Source organism: Camelus ferus, chromosome 4 (genome assembly GCF_009834535.1).
Source record: "Camelus ferus isolate YT-003-E chromosome 4, BCGSAC_Cfer_1.0, whole genome shotgun sequence".
In the NCBI taxonomy this organism is placed as follows: Eukaryota; Metazoa; Chordata; class Mammalia; order Artiodactyla; family Camelidae; genus Camelus; species Camelus ferus.
The window spans coordinates 28,378,157-28,391,260 of NC_045699.1; the positions used below are offsets into that span (position 1 = coordinate 28,378,157).

The window sequence follows — 13,104 nt, forward strand, 5'->3', positions numbered from 1 at the left end:
ATTCCCTTCCTGAATTCTTCCTCCCCACTCCCTACCTGCCACTTCTCAGAACTGTCTTTCACCCCACATTCTAATTATGCTAGCTTGGTGTATGTTACATATTATTGTCCAGTGTTTAAAATCCTATCACGAACATGGCTGGATATAAAATATTCAAATATTTAAACGCAGACAGTGATATCTGACATTACAATATGACATCACAATATGAGGAAATTAAGTTTAGGGATTGTTTCACCATTCTTAATACAACTCAGCTGATAGTAAGATGAAAATAAATGTACCCTGACACACTACACACTGAGCTCCATGCCTAAAGCATGAGTTAGGCATGAAGGCAGAGGATGTATCACTGGACTTCTTCATTTTTGTATGGCTTAGGGGGCCCCTTAAAATTGATTATTTATAATCAAGGATATTTTATTTATTAGCCTTTCAAAACCAGGCATTTTAAATAGTATTTTCAGGCCATCATGCAAATGAATGCTTAAGGGAATTATGTATTTATCAGTATGAGAGCTGATAAAAAGTACATTTTCCTAATTCCAAGAAGAGGTATGAGAACAGGTCAATTTAGAATCTGCTTATAAAATTAAAATGACTTATTATTTACTGTTATTCTTCTAGTGTCTTGACAGTGATTCATAATCTCTTTTGGACCAAACCCTCTTAACGGATTTGATCACAGCTTCCCAGAAATCCACATATATGCCCAATTTTGAATAAAATTTCAGAAAGTCTTGCCTGCATCCCACTACAGACCCTGTGTCCACCTCCTGGAACCAAGGATCCCTGCAAATCAGGCTAAGACACTGTTCCACAAGCATAAACTCATGATGACTAGTCATTTAAACACATATACATGCATGCACACCACACACCAAAATAAACTGCTTCCAAAAATCTGAACTAAATTAATCCTTTGTAATAATGATTCACCCGTTCCTTTTTACTGTCTTGCTTTTTTAATAAGTCAAAATGAAAACACTTGTTACAAGTAAATACAAGGACCTAAAAGAACCAGCATATTCACTTCTACCATACTGTCATTTCAAACAAAATTTCTGCTATTCATTCACACTTCTAAAATCTGCTACACGATATCCTAACTCACATATTCTTTTCCCAGTAACCAAACTTTTGACCACAGTTAAATCATCTTCAATTTTTGAAAAATAATAGCACTTTATTCACAATAAGACACCAATGGAACATAGTCCTTCACAAAAAATTTAAGCCGCTCGCAATTTACTTTAATCCGTACCTTGCTTAATTTAATAGAACAGTAAAGATATCGTCTTATTTCTAAAATAGATGGGATTTAGACATTCTTAAAACTGAAAACCTTCAAAACTGTCATTCATGGTTTAACACCATACCTCCATTCAATTGTACCAAATCAAAAATTAGAAAGAATGCAGTGGCATTAGAGGCGAACATAACATATAAAAACTGCAACAATTCACTTGGGATTTTTTATTACATTTATGCGTACATAATATTGAAAAAACCTGTATAAATGACAAAGCAGCTGAAGGGCAAAATCAAACTCCTAGCTTTATTAGATGCAGGCCTAATGTCTTTCAGATAAAGTATTTTTAGGTGCCACAGTCAATCAAGATTTCAATAGAAACCAAAGATGAAAGCATTCATGCATAAAAGGCAAGTGTGATAATTATGATGTGCAGACAAGATAATGGAAAATATCCGAGGCTGCTCTTCATTTTATGTATCAAGTGCTGCCCTGACCTAGACATCCTATAATGCTCCATCACATTTACTGCATTATTTTATCATTTTAATTATTTAGCAGAATTCAATTAATTTGGCTGGCATCCGGTCAGTGGATAGAAATCTTCCACTGCCTTACTAGAGTCTCTTCCCTGAGTCATTTCTCAAAATAATGCTGCAAAAAGTTTTGAATAAATATGCAATTGAGTTCTTATTCAACCTTCAAGTTTATCTTTTACTGATTAAACAAATGGCATCCATTTTCCTGGAATGGTATTTTCAGACAGTTTATGTCAAAATGTTCACAGTTTACGGCAAAATTTTAGCATGACTCCATACTGTAAAGTTCACATAGGCTCCATTTTAAAATTTCTCTGCCAGTGAAGTGAACAGAAATTGATGGAATAATTATCACATAGAAGAGGATAGTTCGGCATATAGATTTAGCACAAAGTTCATTGCCTGTGTATTTAAGGATTATGGTAATCATTCTCTAAGTTGTGCTTTAATCTATTATCCAGAATCAGGATTCATCCACCTTAATATTCATGAAAATAGTCCCTAACAAAGGTTCAAGATTACAATTACATTGCTATTATTACTATAATGTATTACATTATAAAAACACTATGGCTTTACAGTTATTAGCCGGACAAAATTATAATAATGCTTCTTACAGATGTGATACTCTAACTGTTCCTTCTAATACTCTTCCATAATTTGAAGGAAAGTAACTTTTAGATATCATTAACAATTTCTATTCAGAACTGTCAACTCAAAGAATGGGGTTTCTCAATGACCCCATTTCATCATTAAATGAAAGCATACATAATACAGGGACAAAATCCCTCTCCTACTAGAAGGCAAACCTAACATACCAATGAATTGTAGATCAGCACCTGACAAAAAAGGCAAAGTTCACTGAAGACTCAATTCTGAATAAAGGCAGGAGTATCTTATCTTACTTGTCACTCAGTAGAACTCCACTTTCCCCTGGAAATACGTCATGACCAGCCTACATCTTCCTTGGTAAGGGTGGCTAGCAAAACAGAAGATAAGGGCAACAAGAGATGAATGTGATTCTCCTCCCTTGCATAAGAAGATGAGAGCAAGGCTGCCTGGAGTAGCTTTAAGACACAGAAGAAAAGCAGAAGGTGCTCTCCATAGATACAAGTGGACAGAGAGTGAAAACAGGGACAAGAGTTGCCAGAATTATTCAGTCTGGCCCTTAAGAAGATGGACAGGGTCAAGGGAGGCACAAATGGATGAAGTCAGTCAAAACGCACAGTATTCCAGTTATAAGATAAATAAGTATTAGAAATGTAATACACAACATGATAAATACAATTAACACTGCTGTATGTTATATATGAAAGCCATTAAGAGAGTAAATCCTAAGAGTTTTATCATAAGGAAAATTTGTTTTCATTTATTTTTATATCTATGTGAGATGATGAATGTTCCCTAAACTTACTGTAGTAATCACTTTATATGACGTACATAAGTCAAATCATTATGCTGAACACCTTAAACTTACAATGTGCTATATACATCAATTGTATCTCAGTATAACTGTAAGAAGGAAAAAAAAAAGATGGACAAAGTCATAAAAAATAAAAATTCAAGTTCCAGTTAAGCATGTTTAATTTTAAGAGTCTAAGAAGGCATACAACATCACGCTCACCCAGTTACCTTCATACTTCCTTAAGTGCACTCTCAGGCCCAGGGGCCAAACAAGAGTCAGAAGGAGAGTTAACACAATCCTTTAGTGAAATGATACAACAACATGAGAATCACTCATAAAACATCTACAGCCTGAGATGCAGCATCAATACTCTTTGGAATTTATCTCAAGGGTGCAACTAAAAGAAGGGAAAATATTATTGGCACAGTGATGTTAAGTACATTATATAAAAGAGAAAAAAAATTGGAAGTAACCAAAATAGGTTAAGTGCAATCACTTGACAAAATATTAACCACCCAGCTAAAATAATCATGAAGATTATGCAATAGGGAAAATATGTATGCAAAACCTTAAAATTATTCAGTGAGGGAAACATTTAAAAGCCATTAACCTGAAAAATTTTCAACTGACAAAGTGACATTCTATACTGTAAAAATACCTCAAAAACAAAGAAATCTATCTGAAGAGAAACAAAGCAAGATTACCTTGAGCTAGTCTTTCCAGTCGTTTTCCATGTTCCGGGGGTATTGCATACCTAAAATTTTAAACACAAATAAAATTTTGTTTTTATAATTGTTCAGCTAGTATTCCAAGGATATCTATTTCTAAATAATGTCATGTAAAAAAAAAAAAATCAGTCCTAAATTCCACTTAGATGAACTAAGTAGAGATTAGAAAACCAAACACAGAGCCATATCCCTTGGACACTAAACAGAAGAAAAATAACTTATATCACCTATTTCAATGCTCCAGCTCACCATTCCAACCACATTTTACAGATTAGGGAACAAAGGCCCAAGGCCAGTAAACTGGCTTGGACAAGGGAGCACCTGGACAAGGGAGCACAGACACTAGAACCTCCCTCACAAAACTCACAGCACCCCACCAATCCATGGCTATTTTTGGTTGTATGTTTTTTTTGTTTCATGGTTGGTTACTTTCATCTTTGTTTTTAAGCAAACCTGGGAGTTGTTTTGTTTCGTTTTGTTTTGAAAAGAAAAAAAAACTTTTAAAATGTTTTTATTGACAAACAGAATAGAACACAAAATTATTATAGCAACACTTACATCTCTACCAAACCTAAGAACATTATACTTCTCAAACAGATTTTAAATAAAAATTAACTAGCCATAAAAAAGCAGCTTTTATTTATTTCATGATTATGTCACTTTTTAAATCTTGATTATAGAAAAATAATTGTTCACCCTTGGAGATCAGAAACATTCATGTCTAGTTCCTGGTGTTTTCAAAAGTGAAATACTTTAATTTATTTACTATGAGCTTACCAACAAGCTTTAAAATAATAATCTGAAGTTAAATGATCATTTCCTGTTTTAAATAAAAATATTTTATTATCCAGACTTACAATTGTTGTTTACTAGCTCAATATATATTAAGTACAAGTTACTTTTTTACTAAAATAACTTTTCTCATTTTACTTAACACTACACTTGGTTGCATTTAATGCCACTGATAACATATGCAAAACTTAATTGGATCCGATGTAACTAGGCAATTCTCTAAAAAGAAAATTCAACCATATATCCTATTGCTTAAGGAACTGTTAATGAAATTATTCCAACCGAATTGGGAAGATAAAATTTTAGCATAACTAAATGACAATCACCCAATACATATTTCTACACTGGCCACTTCTTACCAGTTTTTGGTCCCTGCCTTACATCATCTAATATACCCAGAAAAGGAAATATACACCCACATGCACCCTAGGCAAGCATACATGCAAACACATGCACACGTATGCACACACAGAGGCATGAACACACATAATGGATACATGCTTGCCCATAAAGGGTTGGACATGGAGATATTTATATACTCAGATTCACTTTTCTTTAAAAAATGGCATCAAAGTTAAAGCTCATTAATCTGAAATTCAACCATCTGTCCACAGAAAATCTAAGTATAAGTAAATTTAAATGTATTATAAACATAAATAAAAAGATCAAAAATATCCTTGACATAGTCTTTCAATTGGTCCTCATAACTCTACAACAAAATCACATAGCCAACACTTAGTAAAGACATCTCCTGAAAGAGTTCTAGTAAAACTTCTCTGGAGGCTAATTATCAGAAAGATTTTTTTCCCCCATACATTACACATGTAACAAAAATTCTTTTAATAGGACACATGACTTATATTAAGGCACTGAATGTACCTCCTCAATGCAGCTCGGCCTTTAGGTTACTAAGGTGTAACTGACCATTACGGGTGGGCTCCCCACTTTTCTGCTGTACCCTTCCAAACCCCCTCTCCATGGTGTGCTAAAGTCATCTCTGCAAACTACACATCTGATCACCAAGCCCTTGGCCCTCAGTGACTGATTTACCTGAAGAATAGAGGTAGAAGGCCTTTGCAATCCTGACACCTCTTCACTTGCATCTACTGACCAATGTTCCAACCAAATCCTGCTCTTTGGCTTTCCCAAACCACTTGAAGCCCCTTTCAGTGCTTTTGTTACTTCATTCCTCCACTACTTTCCATCCGCTAGTTCTGGGCTTTATACACCCTTACAATCCCTGTCTAGCCAACAAAAACCTCCACTTCTTTTTCTAAGCTCAGCTTGAGTCACTCCCAGGGAGAGCTCCACGCTCCTCCTTTTGCTGTATCAACCACCATGGTACTCAGAATTTAATTTTTTTTACTTTTCTGCCTTCCTGCTCCCCTCTCCTGCTCCTGAGGGGCAAGGACCGGTGTCTTTCTCCTAAAAAAAAGCAGTAGCAAAGCAGATACTCAGAAAGTGTTTGTTGACTTTTGTAGCTTTCAAATGATGAATCATGTTCCTGACCCTCCAGGATGGAAGTTGTATAGGAGAGAAAGGATAAAGGGAAAAAAAAAATCATGACAGTGGGAAAGTGAAAGAACAGGTAAGAAGTTATATAATTCAATACCTCATTTCCTGACTACAGGTTCAGCCTTTCATACTGAGGATCGACTGCTACCAGCCTCAGCTTCTTAATCCGTTCAAATGTCTAATTCAATCAAATCCTTCTCTCTCCAGGACTCTCTATTTTTAGAGTGGTCTCCCCATTTTGCCTTGCCTTCTCTTCATTCCCCCTGTATCTTACTCAGGGTTCTAATGCACAGAATGTCCAGGGACTGCGAAGGACAAAGTGTATGCAAGGTAGATGGGCAGGACTGGGCACTTAATTCCTACCTAATGGCATGGGGGAAAATAATTTCCCAATATAACTGCCCTAAAAATTTAGCTACTATGAATCTAACAGCCAGCATAGAAAAATACCACTTAATTTCTTTATTTTAAAAAACAAGTAATAAATACAAGTCAACCAGAAAAAGGTTCCAATCTCATAAGAATGTTAATATTTTTCATCTAAACAATTTGAAAAAATCAATATAAGCCACTATGAGAATATAGCTAAAAAAGATGCCCTTAATGAGAGTAAATCAGAGGTGGGAGGAAAATCCTTAAAAAATCTGAATCATATGCTTTTAAGAAGTTTGAATCCCTGCTACTCTGATAACATTCAAGGTTTTGTTAATTTCTGTTTGACATACTACTACTTCATGGAAACATTAAGCAATTTTCAACAATTTTTTGAAATAATATTATAAAAATACTGCTTGCCTGCCCACTCATCTGACCCTTTCCCACTGGCATTTAGACATGATTATCTCTTCTGTCTCAAAAAAATACCGTTTCTGAGTCCATCCTGCTACCACACATCTACTTTCTTTTCTTCCCTTTACACACATTATTTCCAGCACCTGCCACATTTTTTATCCCATTCACCCTGAGGTCCACTGCAATCTGGGTAATAATTCCATCACACCCTATATGACTTACTGGAGAAAGGTTGCCATGCTGGTTAGTCTTTACCTTCCTTGTCCTCTCTGGAATTTTTTTACTATTTCCTTCACTCACTCACTTCTCTTGAGTTTCATGATACAACTCCTTTCCAGTGGTTTTCTACCTTCAGCTCTTGCCAAACCTACATTCTAGCTGCCTGACATTCCCCAGGGCTCCATGCTTTAGCACACTTTTCCCTAAGGGAACCACCTTGCCTGAAGGCTTCAAGATCATCCATATGTTGCTAAACCATATCTCCGTTCCATGAGTGTCTCCGGAGCTCTACGCTTCGAAAACCAACCAGCTACTGAACAAACTCATTTGGCAGCTCTCAAACCCAATCTGTCCAAAGCTTAAGCCTCCATCACTTTCTTGATAGACTTGCTTCTTTTACAGAATTTCTCATCTAACTGCCCAGAAAAATGGCAGTTGTCTGTGGTTATACTCCCCTATCTAATCAACCACCAAGTTTTATGTGTTCCACCTTTTACCTGTACAAGAGAAATCCCATGAACCTGTCTACATTTCTCTATCCCAACTGCCACTACCTTGGTCCAGGCCACCATTCTGTCACACACGTCACTCCTGAAGCCTCTTAGCTAGTCTCTAGCCTTGTCCTCTCTAGTCCATGTAGCCAATGGACTACCTTCCCGTGTTTAAAATCTAGCTAGAAGGAAGAAATGGTACTAAGTAGAGGCAAGCTGGAGGGCCCATATGCATAGGGGTTTATTATAGAGAATTAGTGCCCTTGGTCAGAGAAGTCCTAGTTCTAGGGCTCTGATCACCTCCTAGATGTTTCTATGAAAATCACTTCCCATCACTCCAGAAGACTCACAACATACACAGGATCAAATTCGTGATTTCCCCCTTCAAGTTAGTTGGTTATCTCTCCTAGCTTCCCCATTTCAGTTGAGAAATCCATTTTTCCGTAGCCTCCCCCCCAATACTAGAACGATCAGTCTCCTCTTTAATTTCTCATCCTTTCTGCCCCTTATTGCCAGTCACAAGTCCTATCCACTCTACACCCAAGAAACCTCATATCCACCTCCCTGCAGTACCACCTCAATTTCAACTTTGATCTGCCCCAGCTAGATTATTATCATAACTGAACTGCCCATTTCTCCTTGGGCAGCCACAGACCTCATATCACTATCATAGGATTAAAACCTTTATTCCTTACTGCTTGGTTTTCAGGAACACCCCTCCTCCTGCATGCACGCACACACACACACACACACACACAATTTAGTCATAGCCACAAACATCAGCAGCCCACTTTCCACAGTCTGGACTACGAATCATTCTATCCCTCTCAGAGCCTTTGATCTCCCTCCTCACCACAAACAGCCCCTCCTTTCCACTTCAAATCCCAACCTACAAAGCCCTGCTCCAATTCTACCTCCTCCTTGAAGCTTTCTTTGACCATTAGAAACCTTAGCAATCCTACTCCTTTTCTTCCTCCCAGAGCCCTTCTCTTGTATTTCTCATGTAGCATTTATCATCTACTGCTTTCTACAGCGAGCTGCTGTTTGGTGTGCATACGTCACTTTCACTGGATAGGTAGGCACTGAGCTCTGTGAGGGAGAGAATGCCTACCACCCCCCGGAAATTTTCACACAAATTATCCTTTTTAATCTACCTTTTACAGTGAGTGTCTGCTTCATAGTTAGGCACTCTATTATGTGCCACCGCTGCTCAGCTATGTGGCTAAAAAAATTCTTAATTCTCTGAGGATATAAATGTGTCTCATACTTCTCTGGGTCCTCTGAAAACCACCAAATAAGATGCCTACCATTGTACACCCTCAAGTACATACTGGTTTGCTGAAATTACTAATTGTTCATTTAACCTTCAGGACAGTGTTTTTGTTTCAGATATAATGAATATTGCAAATAGTTTTGCTAACATTAAGAAACTATGAAAAATCTAAAGGCCAAGGGAAACAGAATAATCCTTCTAAGTCAGTTTTGGGTGGTTTACTCAAAGAATAGACCTGAAATGATGTTATCCTAAAATGATGATAGGGTAATACAAACACTATCTTTAACTGAACAATATCAGGCTGCCATTTCAAACTGTCAGTAGGTAAAGCTGTGTTTTTCAATATGTAGTAGATCCATTTCTCTGATTCAGGCTTTCTCTATGAACCAGTCTGTGTATTCCTCACTCAAGATACGTTCAGTCCATCTGTCCATAAGAAGTGTTTATCGGCACTACTCATAGGGTAACTCCTATTTCTCAGATCACCTCTCAAGGTCTCTCTAATTTCTTTTGGGAGCCCTGGGGCTGTCTAAGCACAATGTGTTTAGAAACTAATGTTCTCAGCTGCCCCCCTATCCAGACCTCTGTCACTGTGCTTTCTGACACAGGCTGCTGCAGGGGTCCCCCTGTCAGTCTCACTAACAGGTGCTCCTGGCACCTCCCACTGGCACACCTTCCACCTGCCCTGTGACACTGAGGGCACTCTTACCAAACCCGGGGCCACAGAAGGGAGATCCCCTTCCAGGTCCAGGCTGTGCTCAAGCAGGTCAGTCCTGAAATAGCACTGCCCTCTATGCCCTTCTCTTAAATGAGGTTTTGAGTGAAGTAGCCCTTTCCTGCTTTGTGTATATTTCCTCTTCTCGTTGTTGTTTTACCCAGTCATCTCTCACAAAGATTCAGGCACACATCCCCATAGACAGCTTTCTGAGGGACAACAACTCTAAACTGACCTTCCCCTCCTTTACTGGCATAAGTATGTGTGTCTGACTTGCTCTCATTAGTTACTAAAGTGTTGAAAGCTCAGTGAAAAGAGTAACTGACCAATAAACATGATTATATAACTCATCATAGCTACCATTTATTGAATACTTACAATATATCAAGCTTTGTGCTGCGATCCTATGATACTACTACTAACATTTCCATTTTACTGATAAGGAAACCAAGACTTAGAGGGACTAATTTACTTGAGCAAGGTGGGTAATAGAGCTGCCATCCAATCCCAGACCTGTCTGACTCCAAAGCTCAAGATGTGCTCTCCAGTCCCATATTCCATTCCTGTCTCCTCATCAGTCACATGAAGATGCCAAAGGGAAGGAAGCGACAGGGGCTACCAAGCCTGTCCCTCCCATGAACATATCCACACCCTTCACAATGATCACTGCAATCCTTGCAAGGTGATCCAACTTTTGGGAGAAGAAATTTTCTGTCTGCTAACAGGCCAAAGTTCCAATATTTATACAGAATACTTCTCCTAGTTATCCTTCTTACACTTATCCGCTTTTAAAACACACAATTGAAAGAAGAAAAAAAGTCACCAGCCTTTGAAACTAAAGTTATCACATATACCAGGCAAATGACAATGGCATTTTAAATCAAAAGTAAATACAAAGAACAAAGCCATGAAACCACTATTTAAAACTTTTCTTTGGTTCTTGTTACAAAAACTTCATGAATCAAAAAGTAAAGTGCCTCATGAAAAAATCCTCAATATCACTAACTACCAGAGAAATGCAAATCAAAACTACAATGAGGTACCACTTCACACCAGTCAGAATGGCCATCATTAAGAAGTCCACAAATGATAAATGCTGGAGAGGATGTGGAGAAAAAGAACCCTCCTACACTGCTGGTGGGAATGCAGTTTGATGCAGCCATTATGGAAAACAGTATGGAGATGCCTCAAAAAACTAAAAATATTATCCAGCAATCTCACTCCTGGGCATATATCCAGAGGGAACTCTAATTCGAAAAGATGCACGCACTCCAATGTTCACAGCAACACTATATACAATAGCCAAGACATGGAAGCAACCTAAATGTCCATCAACAGAAGACTGGATAAAGAAGTTGTGGTATATTTCTACAATGGAATACTACTCAGCCATAAAAAAAGAATAAAATAATGCCATTTACAACAACATGGATGGACCTGGAGATTGTCATTCTAAGTGAAGTAAGCCAGAAAGAAAAAGAAAAGTACCATATGATATCACTCATATGTGAAATCTAAAAAAAAGAAGAAAAAAGAGGACACTAATGAACTCAACTACAAAACAGAAACAGACTCACAGATACAGTAAACAATCTTACAGTTACTGGGGGAAACGGGGTGGGAAGGGATAAATTTGGGAATTTGAGATTTGCAAATGATAACCACTATATATAAAAATAGATAAAAAACAAATTTCTTCTATATAGCACAGAGAACAATATTAAATATCTTGTAATAACCTTTAATGAAAGAGAATATAAAAACAAACATATGTACTTAAATGCATGACTGTGACATTGTACTATACACCAGAAATTGACACATTATAATTGACTATCCTTCAACTAAAAAAAAAAGTAAAGTGCCTATATTACACTTTGTAAAACTCAATATTCCTGAAGTAGTTAATTTACAATATACTTTTTAATCAAAGCATATTCCTAATTGTGTCAAAAAGAAGGCTGAACAACTATAGATTCTGTATGTGTGATCATGCTACATTGTCACATTACTGATGATGTTAACAAGTTTTAACATTTGTCCACTTATGTTCGAAATTTGTAGATACTGACAGGTATATATAGAATAGATAAACAAGATTATACTGTATAGCACAGGGAAATATAAACAAGATTTTGTGGTAGCTCACGGTGAGAAAGAATGCGACAATGAATATATGTTATGTTCATGTATAACTGAAAAATTGTGCTCTACACTGGAAATTGACACAACATTGTAAACTGACTATAACTCAATTTAAAAAATTTGTCCACTTATTGAAGTTTAAGCATTAATATTTTATATTATGAAGTCTCATTAGCTAGCTGTGGAAAACTGAACACTGCTTACTTCATTTTCAGTTCTTAAAAATAGATGAAAGTGAGAAACAGAAGTGTGACTGTAAGGCGTGCCCTGGTAAGCGCCCAGCCCCCCTTCTGGATAAGGCCTCTCCGCCTTCACCGAAGAGAGGTTCCTTGCCCTCGCCAAGGGTCTCGTTCCGTCCCCAGAGATCATGCTCCCTGGAGATGGAGAGGAGGGTGGCCCGTATGCCATGAATGGCCTGTGCCTGAATATTAAGGCCTGGTCCTCCTGTCTCCATCTGGGGCAATTCTGAAGGACCTTCCCAGGTCCGGAGGTGCCTGTGAGATGCAGCCCAGGGCTCGAAAGCAGTTTAACCTTCCCTTCTGCTTAGTCCTGCCTTCCTCCCTCCCCACAGCTGCTGTTTCCAGGGCACTGTGCAAGACACCTCCAGCACACAGATCTGAGTCTCCAAGCTGGCTTCCCAAGCAACACAAGCTAACAAACAATTAACAACAATCATGCTTGGAATGAAGTGTCACTTAAGCATCGATCCTGAAAGTAAAAGGCTAAGCATCTCTAACCTATGCCAGAAAGTGTTTGAGCTGAGGCCCTACAAGGACACCAGGTAAAAAGCCAGCGCTTATCCTCATCCTTATATAAGCCATCTGTGGTCCATTTCCTGACAGAACAATTAGACGAGAAAAAAGAAGTCTAGCAGCCACATCTCTAGACAATCATAAGTGAGGCAACTGCAGCAAGAAAAAAGGTATTAGAAATTAATAGTTGATATTACCTACAGACAAGACAAAAGAAATCTTTACTTATTACTGACCTCTCCAAAATACTCAACAGATAACACATTCAGTAGTAAAGTGATTTTCTGAGTACTAGATGATCAAATGACCAATTTCTGTTTTCTGCAGCATCCCCCAGGGCCCCAGGGTTTCCTGAAGGTACCTCTAGGAAGGAGCTGATGAGGGAGCAGGTCCAACCATAAACATGTCAGCCACATCAGCTCTGCCTTTATTTTCAATCTCATATATTAAGCTTCTAAAGAAATTTCCGTTTATGGAAAGTTT

The 13,104-nt window shown here is 37.7% G+C and overlaps 1 protein-coding gene across 5 annotated transcripts in view; it reads right to left on the reverse strand.

Moving 5' to 3' along the window:
- The window catches only part of KDM4C (lysine demethylase 4C), a 360,653-nt gene that overhangs the window by 248,911 nt on the left and 98,638 nt on the right, over window positions 1-13,104 (reverse strand). For all 5 annotated transcript variants that reach the window (XM_014552383.2, XM_032477696.1, XM_032477697.1 and 2 more), the window contains one exon: window positions 3,901-3,950. In XM_014552383.2, the coding sequence (XP_014407869.2) occupies window positions 3,901-3,950 (50 nt within the window). The remainder of the gene's footprint in view (window positions 1-3,900; window positions 3,951-13,104) is intronic.